The 14,933-nt window shown below is 54.2% G+C and overlaps 1 protein-coding gene across 3 annotated transcripts in view; it reads right to left on the bottom strand.

Annotated features, from left to right (window-relative positions):
- Positions 1-369: 369 nt before the first annotated feature.
- Positions 370-14,933, bottom strand: part of RAB8A (RAB8A, member RAS oncogene family) — a 23,863-nt gene continuing 9,299 nt past the window's right edge. The window contains exons 3-8 of one of the 3 annotated variants that reach the window (XM_025368796.1): positions 12,802-12,862; positions 9,099-9,176; positions 7,176-7,265; positions 6,603-6,668; positions 4,743-4,793; positions 370-1,790 (exon numbers count right to left, since the gene is read on the bottom strand). In XM_025368796.1, the coding sequence (XP_025224581.1) occupies positions 1,698-1,790; positions 4,743-4,793; positions 6,603-6,668; positions 7,176-7,265; positions 9,099-9,176; positions 12,802-12,862 (439 nt within the window). In that variant the 3' untranslated portion in view covers positions 370-1,697. The remainder of the gene's footprint in view (positions 1,791-4,742; positions 4,794-6,602; positions 6,669-7,175; positions 7,266-9,098; positions 9,177-12,801; positions 12,863-14,933) is intronic. The other 2 variants (XM_025368795.1, XM_025368797.1) reach the window with 2 other exon arrangements.

The following is a 14,933-nucleotide window of genomic DNA, read 5'->3' as shown; positions in this document are numbered from 1 at the left end:
TCCTCCTGCCTCAGCCTCCAGAGTAGCTGGGACCACAGGTATACATGGCACCATGCCTGGCTAATTTATTTTATTTTGTATTTTTAGTAGAGATGGGGTTTCACCATGTTGGCCAGGCTGGTCTCGAACTCCTGAGCTCAAGTGATCTGCCCGCCTTAGCCTCCCAGAGTGCTGGGATGACAGGTGTGAGCCACTGCACCAAGCCAGGAGGCTTCTTTTCCCAATTTAGTCTTTTGATGACAGGTGGCATCTCCTCTGAGGTGGCCGCTCGATGGGGTAACCCATGGGCTCTACCATCTTGTCCAGACCCACCCCCAGCACCTGGTCATGTCCGTGTGGCCTACAGGGAAAATGTGGACATAAAAATCCTTGGACTTTAAGATGAGCTTTGTTTGTTTTCCTTAAGTGCATTTATCGATGTAAACAGAGCATGTTAGAGATTCCCAGGGAGAGCAGACTATTGCTGATATGTTGGTTTTAATTCAAAAGAAATGATGATGCCAATGGTTTGGATCGACAGCAGCTTAAGGAGGAAAAAAAAAAAGAAAGAAAAAAAGAAAAGGCTCCCGGTGACACCCCTCTGGCTGGGCTGACCTGGTCCCAGCCGCAGTCTCTACGGGACAGCAAAGCTGTCAAAACAGAACCCAATGATGACGGCTGAAAATCAATCCAGACTGCTGTGCGGTCAGCCTGCCGCCGTGGAATGCCTTGTGTCTTGGCCATGTCCAGCCGGGGGTAGACACGCTTGTTCCCGATCACCCAGGTCTGCCACTGGAAGTCAAAGACTGAATCCCTTCATGGCACTACAGATCTGCAAAAATAAAAATCTCAGCTAGAAAGAACGTCCGACGTGGAGACAGTGGGAGGACACAAAGGAGTGGGGGGCCATTTTGGTGCTGAGAGGAGGGTGCCCCGACTTCAGGAGGCCCATGTGACGGCTGTGGTTGTGTTTTCGGGGTCACTTGTAGCACACACAGCATCCCTTTGATGCTCGCTGGGGACCGCAGATGGGCCTGCGGACCTAAGCCCTGGTTGTGGACCGGAGAGGCTGCTCCAGGCTTCTTTCCTTCTCAACGCTTTACACAGGATTTCCTTCATTTGTGCTTTCCTTTGGTTTAACAGTTAACAAAGAAGAGTGAGGGGGCAAAATGGGTTGTCACTTGTCCAAAACAGAGAAGAGGTGGAAGTGGGCGCCAGATCTCCTGGGTGATGCTTCCCGGGCCTGGCGATCGGTTGCCTTGCTCAGGGTTTGGGACCTGTTGCTCCTGGAACCACCGCTGACCTCCTGGGACCTCGCTTCCATGGTGGGGGATGTGAACGAGCCTCCTGGTGGAGCTTTGTGTTGCAGTGAGGCCACAAAGCAAAGGCCCAGAGGCAGAGGCCTGACACTGGCTACGGTCGACAGTCGCACCTTGACTCCCTCTCTCTCTCTGGATGTACAATGTGTGGGTGGGCCCATTCAGCAGACGTTACAGGAAAAATAGCAAATTTTTAACTTATTCCATCTCCAAAGTTGAAAAAGATCAGACAGTTACTAAAATAAACAATTTCTCAATTGCATTTTGCTGGCCGCGGGGCCCGGTGGCCACGGCGTGGGTGGGGCATTGGAGGTGGGAGGGCCCCGGCTGAGTGAGGGGCTCACTCAGAACAGGCACAGTCAGCTGGGCCGAGCGAGGCTCAGAGTAAGGCGGTGTTCCTCACAGAAGAACACATCGGAAAAAGCTGCTCCTCTTCTGCTGGTCCGGTGTGATTTTGACTCCCTGGTTGCTCCCCTGGGGGCTGTTGCCTTCCTGAAATCACAAGAGGTTTTCCGAGGTTATCACTGAGCAGCGCTATGTCTCACAATCAAGCAACCATCCATCTAACCATCCATCCAACCATCCATCCAACCAACCAACCAAACCAACGAAACCAACCATCCAACCATCCCTGCATCATCTGCCAGGTCATCCATCCGTTCCCATTCCAACCATCCAACCATCCAACCAGCCATCCAACCATCCATCCATCATCTGCCAGGTCATCCATCCATTCCCATTCCAACCATCCAACCAACCAACCAGCCATCCAACCATCCAAACATCATCTGCCAGGTCATCCATCCATTCCCATTCCAACCATCCAACCAACCAACCAGCCATCAAACCATCCATCCATCATCTTCCAGTCCATCCAGCTGTCCCCTTCCAACCATCCAACTAACCAATCAACCATCCATCTATACCCTTTCAACCATCCATCCATCCACTCACCCATTCCCTTCCATCTATCCACCTGCTTCCAACCAACAAACTAATCCACCAACCATCCATCCCTTCCAAGAACCATCCACTTATTCATCCCTTTCCAACCACCCATCTCCTTCCAACCATCCATCCCCTTCCAACCAACCAACCAACCAACCAACCATCCATCCATCCCTTTCCAACCATCCATCCACCCATCCATCTCCTTCCCCCATCCACCCTCTTCCAACTAACCATCTCCTTCTAACCACCCCTTCCAACCAATCAACCATCCATCCATCCCCTTCCAAGCAACCACCTCCTTCCAACCAACCATTCATCCATCCCCTTCCAACTAACCAACAAACCAATCATCTATCTATCCAACCATCTCCTTCCAACAAATCAACCATTGATTTATCCCCTTTCAACCAACCATCCATCCATAATCTACCCATCTATCCAATTCTCTTACAACTGATAATTTGTTTTTCAAAAACAGATCTATTTTCCATCTGCTATCTACCACCCCTTCCAATCAGTCTCTCACTTATCCACCCACCCCATCATACCCTTCCCAGCACTTTGGGAGGCCGAGGCAGAAGAACTGCTTGAGCCCAGGAGTTTGAGACCAGCCTGGGTAACAAGTGAGATCCTGCCTCTTAAAAAAGAAAAAAAATGGCCGGGCGCGGTGGCTCAAGCCTGTAATCCCAGCACTTTGGGAGGCCGAGACGGGCGGATCACGAGGTCAGGAGATCGAGACCATCCTGGCTAATACGGTGAAACCCCGTCTCTACTAAAAATACAAAAAACTAGCCGGGCGAGGTGGCGGGCGCCTGTAGTCCCAGCTCTCGGGAGGCTGAGGCAGGAGAATGGCGTAAACCCGGAGGCGGAGCTTGCAGTGAGCTGAGATCCGGCCACTGCATTCCAGCCTGGGTGACAGAGCGAGACTCCGTCTCAAAAAAAAAAAAAAAAAAAAAAAAAAGAAAAAAAATGGCCAGGCGGGGTGGCTCATGCCTGTAATCCCAACACTCTGGGAGGCCGAGGCAGGCGGATCACTGAGGTCAGGAGTTCAAGACCAGCCTGATCAACATGGGGAAGCCTCATCTCTACTAAAAATACAAAAATTAGCCGGGCATGGTGGCATGTGCCTGTAATCCCAAGTACTCAGAAGGTTGAGTCAGAAGAATTGCTTGAACTTGGGAGGCAGACGTTGCAGTGAGCAGGGATTGCACCATTGCACTCTAGCCTAGGCAACACAGCGAGACTCTATCTCAAAAAAACAAAAAGAAAAAACATTAGCCAGGCATGGTGGCACGTGCTTATAGCCCCAGCTACTTGGGAGACCGAGGTGGGACGATTTCTTGAGCCCAGGAGTTGAAGGCTGTGGTGAGCTGTGATGGTGCCATTGCACTCCAGCCTAGGTGGCAGAGTGAGACTCTTAAAAAAAAAAAAAAAATCACTTTTTTAACTAATAAAAAAAGAAAAAAGAATCAAACCTTGACCGCTATACTGAAGAAAAAAATTACAAGAAAATCCCAAACTGTTGTTGGTCAGTGCATTGGTTTCCATGAGCTGTTTCCCATTTTGATTTAATGGCCAAAGAGCTGCTATTAAATCAATCGCGTGCCTCATTGTTCAACTCACCACATCTTAGAATTATAAAACAGATTTGCTTACATCAGATGTAAACTACTTGAATGGCATTTTGTATTTTACGTGCATTCTTGAGTGACGAGACTTAACCCACAAATAGAGTGCTGTGTGCTCCTCGATTGGACAACCAATGTAACATGGCCGGGAAAGGGCAGTTGCTGGCATCAGGGTGAGGGAAGAAGGGTCGCGATGGTGTTTAGGCACTAAATGCCCCCAAAGTACGGGGAAGTGATTTGATTCCGTCAAGAAAGCGCCATTGATACTGAGCGCAGTGGACTAGGAAATCACTAGCATGGTAATCATAAAAAAGCAAGAAACGAATGAGAGGGTGGATGGGGAGGGATTCACGCAGACTTCCCTGGAGGCCTCAGAGAACCCTGGGACACAATGAAGGTCACAGAGCTGTCACAACTTGTAGCATCTGGGGCTGGGGTGGGGCGGAGGCAGGTTCTCGATCTGCCATGCTTATGAAGACGGTGAGCCACTAGTTATCAGACACTAGCCCTGGCCCTGCCCAAGTGACCTAGGAAGCTTTTCTCCGAGGCGTGGCTCTCTGTCCTTGCACACCGTGTTGTCTTTCTGGCCCTCATCTTAAGTGGAATGCAAAGGGCTGTGTGCCCCCTGCTAGCCTGGGGACTCACTGGGCATGGCCTTGTCTGCTTGGGTAGTGTCCCCAGGCCGGCACTGCCTGGTGCTGATGTCCCAGCCACACCTGCAAACTTCCCCCTTTCCCAGCAATGTCCCATGGGGTCTGGCTGGGCCCTAAAAAGCAGGATCTAGGGCGCGTCATGTCACTGCTGCTAACGACAATGGCTGGATCCCAGAGATCTACTCGGGGATCTGGGAAGGACACACACTCACCAATTTTTTGTCCATTTTTGCTTTGATGTCTCTGGCGAGAGTGAAAAATGCCTGTGGAATAAGCACACTGTGAGTCCTCGGGATGGCAGGACCCCGAGTCCTTAGCCGCCTGTGTACAGCAGATGTGGCAGGACAGCTTCCCAGGCGTGGGCCTCCCATTTGGCCCTTTGATGCCCGCCTCTGGCAGTGGGTTCAGCTGGCCTGTCCGGCCCCAGCTCCTGTCCTTCCCCGGCTCCTTCTGCCTCCCAACCACCCTTACTCTCTGATGCCAACTCTCCGATGCCAACTCTCACTTCTGCAGAGCACCTTAGCATTGACAGGACTTACCCATGTGCCACCTCCCCTAAGCCCTATGAGATGGGGCGACACTCAGTTGGCCAGAGAGGAAACTGAGGCTCAGAGAGGACAAGTGACTTGTCCAAAGGCACCCAGCAGTTAACCGATCGATCCAGAAGAATCTAGAAGGAGTGCCCAGTTCTTCGTCTCTGACTCCTAGGTTCTGTCAGCTCTGGCCTCCCTTCTTTTTTTTTTTTTTTTTTTTTGAGACGGAGTCTCGCTGTGTCACCCAGGCTGGAGTGCAGTGGCGCGATCTCGGCTCACTGCAAGCTCCGCCTCCCGGGTTTACGCCATTCTCCTGCCTCAGCCTCCGAGTAGCTGGGACTACAGGCGCCCGCCACCACGCCCGGCTAGTTTTTTGTATTTTTTTAGTAGAGACGGGGTTTCACCATGTTAGCCAGGATGGTCTCGATCTCCTGACCTCGTGATCCACCCGCCTCGGCCTCCCAAAGTGCTGGGATTACAGGGTTGAGCCACCGCGCCCGGCCTCTGGCCTCCCTTCTAATGGTCAGGGAAAAAGGCAAGCAGCTCTGTGGCCAAACAAGCTTCACTCGGAGTCCTTGCCTGGCAGGGCTGGGAGCGGGAGCAGGTTAATCTCCCAGCACAGCCAAGGCTTGAGCTGCTGTCACAGTCTTGAGGAGGGGACACACAGAGACAGCGGGAGGCTAATCCCAACATACATCCCCATGACGTGGGAGGTTCTGGAGAGGAGAGCGGCTTGGGGTGCAGAGGAAGGCCCAGGGGAGGCTGAAGGTGTTCTTGGGGAGGGGCCCCCTGGGCTGGGCCCTGACTAGAAAAGGGAACCTGGCAGGCAGAAAACGGGGCACACAGGAGGGGAACGCAGTGAAGTATTGGAGAAGGGAGCAGCCCAGGTAGCCTGGGAGGGAGGAGGGGGTGGGCAAGGCCTGAGTCCTGGGTGGCAAACACCAGCTGTAGCCGGCGAGGGAGGGCCTTCTGTGCCAGGCGAGGAGTCTAGCTTTTGTCTTCACGTCAGCACAGAGACTTTAGGTCAGGAGTGACATGGAAGATCTGCTTTGGAAACATGACTAGGATGGGGAAACATCACAGGGTCAGCTGCAGGGCTGGGGTCACCCCGTGGAGAGGGGAGGGCGGCATGGGCCCGGGTCCCATCAGGGCTCCCTGCTGCGTCTGGGCTTTTGACCGGGACCTCTCCACAATAAGTGGTGTAGCTGAGAGTGTAAACACAGGGCTGGGTCTCTCTGAGCCTCAGCATCCTCACCTGTAAAATCGTGCCTGTTCTCCAGGGCTGCCCAGAAGCCCGTGAGATGCATCCTAGGTGCCCTGTGTGGGGCCTGCCCGTGCTGATAGCACCACATTCCCACGGGCTGCCTGTGCCTGGCACATGGCATTGCCCAGGAAATGTCCCTCAGAGGACTGACTGGCAGCCCTGAGCCCGAGGCTGGTCCCTCTGGCAGGACCACCTCGGAGGACGCCAGCTCCCCCTTCAGCTTGAAGGAGCCGATCCTGCAGGCCCCATGTCTCCCAGCAGGGCTCAGGACTCACATTTTCCACGTTGATGTTGGCCTTCGCGCTGGTCTCCATGAACTTGATTCCATAGTCGAGGGCCAGCTGTGAGAGAGGGAGGCACACGCGTGAGCTCACCAGCTGCCGGGCGCATCTGAGCTTGCCCAAAACAGGGGCTGAAGGCGGGGCTGGCGCCAAGAGGGAGCAGCAACGGGACTGGGGCTGTGGCAGTGACTTGATTCTATAGTGGGGAGCCCATTGTGAATGCCCCTCCACAGTGCCGCGCAGGGCATGGAGTGCTGGGGATGGCAGCTGAGACGGGAGGGGGGCGGGGGCCTGCTGGGATCAAACCATGGCTCCATTCCCCACTCCTGTGGTCTTAAAAGCCTGGAGTGGGACCATGGTAGGTTTTGATGAGCTGCCCGCAGAGCGCACCCAAGAAGCCCCGGCTGGGTGTGTGCTTCTGCCATCCCACGGCACGTGCCCCACTGGGGTGACCAACTTATCCCAAGCCCCTGGGGCAGAGAGGGACAGGGGAAGGCACCAGGGAAGGCCTCTGCACAAGAACCCCAAGACCCCGAGGCCCTCTGCCCCTTGTGCCACCATGCCCACCTTTTCTCCCCGTTCCTTGGAAACTTGTCTCTTGTCATTCACATCACACTTGTTTCCGAGTATCATCTTTTCGACGTCTGCAGAGGCGTGCTGAGAGGGAGGGGGCAGATGGGGGATCAGACTGGATGACACAGGCTAGGTGCCTTTGCCAACACACAGCCTGTCCCCAGAAATCAGAGCAGTGGGGTCAGGACTGCTAGGTACAGCCTGGCATAAGGGACAAGCTGAAGCTCAGAGAGGCCGAGCAGCTGGCCCCATGTCACAGTCAATGCCAGGGCCGGGGCCAGAGTTCTAGCTGCTACTCTGAGCAAATATACATTTTCTCAAATGCTTTCTGGCAGCTTCTATGGCTATATCAATCAGGCCCCCGCACCCGGGCTGCTGGGCGGGTCTAGCCTATGGGAGGTGAGTGAGGCTGAGATATTTACCCCCGACCTTTGCTTTCCTCCCTCCCTCCCCAGCTCCTCTGCAAGAGGCCCCAGCTGTCGTCCTGGGACCTTCTGCTCTGACATTTTTTTGTTGTTGTTTTGAGATGGAGTCTTGTTCTGTCTCCCAGGCTGGAGTATAGTGGCATGATCTTGGCTCACTGCAACCTCCGCCTCCAGGTTCAAGTGATCCTTAACCTCCCGAATAGCTGAGCTTATAGGCATCTGCCACCATTCCAGGCTAATTTTTTCTATTTTTAGCAGAGACAGAGTTTTACCATGTTAGCCAGGCTGGTCTCGAACTTCTGACCTCAGGTGATCCGCCCACCTTGGCCTCCCAAAGTGCTGGCATTACAGGCGTGAGCCACCACGCCTGGCCCTGACATTTCAACTCTCTCTTTTTGGGCTCCAGAAACAGGCCGTGCCTGAGGTGGCCGCAGGCACTTCACCACATTGTGTGGTGTTGCCCTAACTCTGCCCTCATACGCAAAGGTGGCTCCTTCGTCAAGCCGCCCTGGGTCCCCATGGAGCGGACCACACTTCCTGGAGGACAGGGACACTGGAAACTGCTGTCTTCCTCCACCAGCTCAGACTTGGTCTCTGGAACGTACTGCGCCACTCCCTGCCTTACTTCCCATGAACCAGAAGGTGGCTCCTGCCCGCTGGCCAGAAACAGAGACCTTTCACAAAGACCAGGCTCCCCTCTCCACAGATGAAGACAGCTTCCCCAGCTGGGGCGCAGCCCTCTCAGGCTCACTGGGGAGGTGAGCCCAATGCAATGACTCATAAATGATGGGGTGGCCTCTCGGCCTGGCCTGGGAGGTCCATGAGTCCTGGGTGGACAGTGATACGCCCTTTTGCTGTGGCTTTATAGATGGGAAAAGTTCTCTGGCTGTGCCTCAGACCTGAAGCCCCACCTGGTTAGTTATCAAAAGCTGCAGGTGCCGGCAGCCGGGAAGGCTTTGGGGGTGAGGTCAGCTCTTTGGGGAGCAGGAAGATGAAGATGCTGGCTTTGGGAGGGGAGGAGGGGTTGGCCTCCTTCTCACCCCTCTATGGTTCAAAGTCTGAACACAGGTCGTTTGCACCAGGTCACACCCTGCTCCGATATAGCTCAAAGTACAACTGACGCCTGCTCACCACACCCTCCAACTACAAGGGTCACACCTGTGCTAGACCCTTCCTTCTCTAGAAAGCACCCAACACTCATGGTGACCACAAGCTTGGATATCCTTTCTCTTATGACCATGACACTGGCCAGATCCAACAGCCCAGCTGGAGGGGTGGGATCCAAGGGGCTCTGGGATGGGGCCAGGCCAGTGTGTGGTCCCTGGGGTCGGCTGCCTGCATCTCAGTCCCTGCTCCCACCGTGTCCCTGACTAGGAGGCTGTTGGCAAGTGGCCTGTCTGTGTCTCTGCACCTTGGCCTTCTCATGGGTAAACCAGAGGGCTCTGGGACAAGGACTGAAGCAGGGACAGTGGGAGGTGCTGGCGGGCCTCACCTCCTCAATGTTGCGAATCCAGTTCCGGATGTTGTCGAAGGACTTCTCGTTGGTGATGTCGTACACCAGCATGATGCCCTGAGCGGGGAGAGGAGACACAGGTGCCTGATGGGCTGCAGGCTCTGGAAGGGAGGCCGCGGCGGCACCAGAGAACAGTGGTGGGGAGCCCAGCACCCACTACACAGCCAGGCCCATTAGCTGCCACCCTCCCCACCACTGTGGAGCCCTGGAAGCCAGCCCCCTCCTCTCCATCCCTGTGGCCCTTCTGCTGGGTTCTGGCACCAGTCTTGTCCTGCCCCCTGGGCCATTGAAGTGACCCTTCTGCCTCACAGGCCAGCCGCTGCCACGCCCTCGCTGACAAGCCCGGCTGGCTCCCCTCATGGCCCACGGGGCGGTGGAGCCTGATGCTGAGAGCTGCTCCACAGGCCCGCTGCCAGCAGTGCTCCCCTCACACTGACCCTCCCCTGCAATCGGCCTCCTCTTCACCCCTTGCTCGCCCCACGCTCTGCCTGAGCCACCTCTCAGGCACAACTGAGCCCAGGGAGTCCTGACCCGACATCCACGCAACTTCCAGTGACCCCACCACAGAGGGAACCAGCTGTGTGAAGATGGAGCCGGGAGCGCCGAGGCCCTTCCAGTTCCCTAACCTAGATGTGAGCAACTGGGAGACAGCCCCTGGGTCCTGAAAGAGCTTCGGGGCAGCCCCGCCTCAGCCTGGGTCCACAGCCTCACCACTGCTGTGGACAAGGGCAAACATGCCCATGCAATGCAAGGGGAAACTGAGGCACAGATAAGTGACCTTTAAGATTCAAGCCTGGGGGGCCTAACTCCAAAAGCACTGATGACACCTATCCTCTCAGCAACGTCCCTGGGCCTTTTTCAGCCCCAGAACCCACATGCAGGAGCCACCCTCTGACGGTCTGTGTGTGGTTCTCGATGTCCTTGTGAAGTGCCCACAGTGGGCCAGCCTGCAGTGCCATCACAAGTTCCCCTTGGTTGCTGGGCATCCTGGGCTCCAAGGCATGTGGCCTGCTCACGTCCAGGCCTGGCTTTCTTCCTTCCTCCTCGTACCTGCTCCCCAGGCCCAGCTCTGCATCTGTGGCACCTCCGAGGGCACTGATGACTTCTGCTGCTGGCCAAGTTGTCTGAGGCCATCCAAGTTTGCAGAATAAGGACACAGGCCATGTGGTAATGGTGAGACAGGTGTGGGTGCGAGAGTGTGGGACAAAACCACACAGATGGTGCAGGAAAGTCACTGCAACCCCGAATCCCTCTGGGAATTCGGGGACATGAATAATGGCCTCACAGTCAGCCGCAACCATGGCAAAGAAACTCAAGGCTGCAGTGGCCCATGACGTCTGCCATGTCCCAGCCACGGTGGGCACACCCTGTGACTGTGACATGGTCAGGGACCAGGGGCATGGGGCCTTTCATCCAGGGACCAGACCCTCTGAAGGCCCAGGATTCCTGCCTTCACCACTAAGTTGTGACATGTGCCCAAGACTCAAATTCCTGGATTTGTACCTATTTCAGGGAGCTGAGGGGAGAGAACCTGGACATTAGTGGGGCAGTGGGTAGAGCTCTCTCTTAGAATCAAGCAGAAGCACCTGGAAAACACTGAGCCAGCCATCCTATTCCAGGTTTTCCTGGAAACAGCCCTCAGGGCTCCAAGTGACTATGTTCCAGGCCCCCGTCTGGGCAAACCTCACAATGGGTCTCTAGGCATCCAATGCTTCCCAAACTTGGGATTTTGAGGCCCCAGGGTCTAGGAGCATGCTGACAGAGATGAGGACACAGCGGCAATGGTGGCGCTGTCCCATATGACTGCTATTGGCTACACAAGGCACTAGGGCACAAGAAACATAGCTGCTTTGACCCGAGGAGCTGGATTTTCAATGTTTTTTTTTTAAATTAATTAATTAATTAAGTAATTAAGCGACGGATTCTTGCTCTGTTGCCCAGACCGGAGTGCAGTGGTGCAACCTCAGCTCATCGCAACCTCCGGTTCCTGGGTTTAAGCGATTCTCCTGTCTCACCCTCCTGAGTAGCGGGGATTACAGGCACCTGCCACCATACCCGGCTAATTTTTGTATTTTTAGTAGAGATGGAATTACATCATGTGGCCAGGCTGGTCTCCAACTCCTGACCTCAAGAGATCTACCTGCCTCGGCCTCCCAAAGTGCTGGGATTACAGGCATCAGCCACCGTGCCTGGCTGGATTTTCAATGTTAATTGGGTAAATTCAAATAGCCACATGCAGCCAGTGGTGGCATCTGTTCAGGTTAGCCTGGGTCTAGGAGGATGGAAAGCCACAGTTATCTTGGTGCTGGTTAAGGACGTGGGTGCTGGAGACAAACAGCCCAGCCCAGCCTAGCCATTTACCTGCTGAGTGAACTTTAGCAGGGAAGGCCACCGGGCCAAACCTCAGGTTCTTTGTTATAAAACAGGGATGACAATGGTGCCTGCGAAAAGGGGTTCACAGCCAAAATGCAATGACACAATCTGAGCTAAGACCTGGACCCACTGTCTGGTGCAGGGGAGGGCTTGGTCATCAGGGCAGGGTGGAAGGTGGCTATTTTGGCTCAGAGAAGATCGGGACAGGCCCCAGGTCACACAGCTTTCTCCACAGGCTGAAGCTCCCCAAGACCCCAGTGCCCTCAGGCCCCTGCCCACCCTCCACCAGAGCACTGTGAGGTGGGGGGGTGGGAAGAAATACATTAATTTTACTGAGGCACACTAAGGCTGCAACCCACACGAGTGGGTTTCCACGAGGTTTCAGATGCCGCGTGGGATGCTCTAAATACATAATGCCTCCATTCATCTCCACCCTCCACAAGTCTTTACTGAGCAGGTTCCCCCAGGCCAGGCAGATGGCAGGGACCGTGATGTGGTGCCGCCCTCATCGAGGAAACAGGCAGTTGCCTGAGCAATTAAATGATGGGGTGTGCCAAGGAAAGAGTAGGGAGCAGAGGGACCTGGGAATGGGGAGAGACGGCCATTTATCCTCAGCACAGCCTGGGACACAGTGCTATGCTCTGTTCCATTTTCCAAGTCAGGAGATGGAGCTCAGTGGGCAAGCCAGGGTCTTAGGCCAGGTCCAGGGGCTCCACCTCCTGCTCCCTCCACCCCTGAATGCCCTGCCGTGTACACACAGGGCCCCGAGACAGGACCTCCTCCCATCCCTGGCCACCTTCTGCATCTAGTTAAGGCCTGGCCCAGAGAAAGTGCTTGAGAAATGTTTTGAGGGATGATGAGTGAGTCTTCCCGTCATGTCATCCCGCCTCAGGCCTGGGTGACAGATATAACAGCTGACAACCCAGGGCAGGTCAGTTCCTGGAATATCTTCAAGCTTTTGGTAGCAAATTCCATAGAGACAGATAGGAGTCATGTGACCGCTCCTAAAAGTTGGGGCATGCCGGCTCCAACCGCACTGAGCTCACCTGGAAGAACCGGCTTCCTGTGTCTTCCTTCATTCCCATAGAATTGTTTCCACTTTATTTAAACCCTGCATTGTCTCTGCAGCCAGAAGGCGAGGTATGTACATGGGGGTGGGCTGGGGCACAAGCCTCTTCCTGAGACTAACTTGGGACCAAGGAGCCCTGAGGAGTTGGGGCACAGGCTCCACAGAAACATCTAGGCTTCGGTAACCAATGCACAGTGACGCTCCCATGTTGACTTACACAAACAAACAAAAAATCCCTACCATTGCGCCCCTGTAGTAGGCCGTTGTGATCGTCCGAAACCGTTCCTGACCAGCCGTGTCCCTAAACATGAAGAGAAGGGATATGAGCAACATTAAAGGAAAATAACTGTCCCCAGTAGGAGACAAGGAGCATCTCCCTGGGATGCCTGGCTTTCTCACGGGTCATCCGCTGTGACACCTTCTTCTGCTGAGGCAACACCTTCTAATCTCCCTATTATTACAGGGAATGACACTGTGGCCTGGAGGGGTTAAGGTCATTTGATGTGGCAGAGCCATAATGGGATCCCTGACCCATGCATCTTCTCTTCTGCACCTTTGCTTCTAGGGAATTCTCCCTGGAGTTTCTGGTTCACAGAAGAGCCAGTCATGTGGCTCAGGAACATAGCTCTTGCTGTTGGGGGTGGCTGGGACTCTGGAAAAGCTTTCAGGCCTGCCATCTTGGTTTGAATGGTGGGGAAAGTCCCTCCTCATCTGCATGACAAGGAACACAGGGCCTACTGCCCAGGAGGTGATGCCTGGGTAAGACGCACCCATGCCCAGTCCAGCTCCTGGCTTGAAGGGTACTTAGTGTTTGGTTCAAAGGTAACCTAACTGGCCAGGCGCAGTGGCTCGCATCTGTAATCTGAGCACTTTGGGAAGCCAAGGCGGGTGGACCACCTGAGGTCAGGAGTTCAAGACTAGCCTGGCCAACATGGTGAAACCCTGTCCTTACTAAAAATACAAAAATTAGCCAGGTGTGGTGACACATGCCTGTAATCCCAGCTACCTGGGAGGCTGAGGCAGGAGAACCGCTGGAACCCGGGAGGCGGAGGCTGCAGTTAGCTGAGATTGCACCACTGCACTCCAGCCCGGGTGACAGAGCAAGACTCCGTCTCAAAAAAAAATGGTAACCTAACTGGCCTGGTGCAGTGACTTACACCTGTAATCCCAGCACTTTAAGTGGCCGAGGCGGGTGGATCACTTCAGGCCAGGAGTTTGAGACCAGCCTGATCAACACAGTCAAACCTCATCTCTACTAAAAATACAAAAATTAGGCGGGCATGATGGCGCAGATCTGTAGTCCCAGCTACTTAGGAGGCCGAGACACAAGAATCGCTTGAACCTGGGAGGCGGAGGTTGCAGTGACCTGAGATTGTGCCACTGCACTCCAGCATAGGTGACAGAGTAAGACTGTCTTACTCTGCACCACTGCAGAAAGAAAGAAAAAAAAAAAAAAAAAAAGCCAGGCATGGCCTTACTCATGACAGAATAAGACTGTCTTACTCTGCATCACTGAGAAAGAAAAAAAAAAAAAGCCAGGCATGATGGCTCATTCCTATAATCTCCGCACTTTGGGAGGCTGAGGCCAGCGGATCACCTGAGGTCAGGAGTTTGAGATCAGTCTGACCAACACAGTGAAACGCTGTCTGACCAACACGGTGAAACCCTGTCTTACTAAAAATACAAAAATTAGCCAGGCATGGTGACAGGTGCCTGTAATCCCAGCTACTCGGGAGGCTGAGGCACAAGAATTGCTTGAACCAAGCAAGTAGAGGTTGCAGTGAGCTGAGATCATGCCACTGCACTCCAGCCTGGGTGACAGAGTGAGACTTTGTCTCAAAAAAAAAAAAAAAAAAAAAATTAAAGGTGACCTAACTGATTGGCGGCAGAGCCAGGGCAAGACTCAGGTCTTTTGTCTCCAAGCCCAGGGTTCCTCCCACAGCCCTGCAGGGATCCAGAGGGCTCTGTATGTCTAGATTGTGCAGAAACACCTTGCTTGGAGCTAAGCTGACTTTCTGACACCAGCCACAGAAGAAATGAGTAGTTAAGAACAGTCATTTTTGCCGGGTGTGGTGGCTCACGCCTGTAATCCCAGCACTTTTGGAGGCTGAGGTGGGTGGATCACCTGAGGTCAAGGGTTCGAAGTCAACCTGGCCAACATGGCGAAACCCCGTCTCTACTAAAAATACAAAATTAGCCAGGTGTGGTGGCGGGTGCCTGTAATCCCAGCTACTTGGGAGGCTGAGGCAGAAGAATTGCTTGAACCCGGGAGGCAGAGGTTGCAGTGAACTGAAATTGTGCCACTGCACTCCAGCCTGGGCAACAAGAGCAAAACTCCATCTCAAAAAAAAAAAAAAACCAGTCATTTTTTT

The sequence above is a fragment of the Theropithecus gelada genome, chromosome 19, assembly GCF_003255815.1.
Source record: "Theropithecus gelada isolate Dixy chromosome 19, Tgel_1.0, whole genome shotgun sequence".
NCBI classification, from domain to species: domain Eukaryota; kingdom Metazoa; phylum Chordata; class Mammalia; order Primates; family Cercopithecidae; genus Theropithecus; species Theropithecus gelada.
Note: the sequence above shows the minus strand (reverse complement) of the source record. Positions and strands in the feature narration are given on the sequence as shown.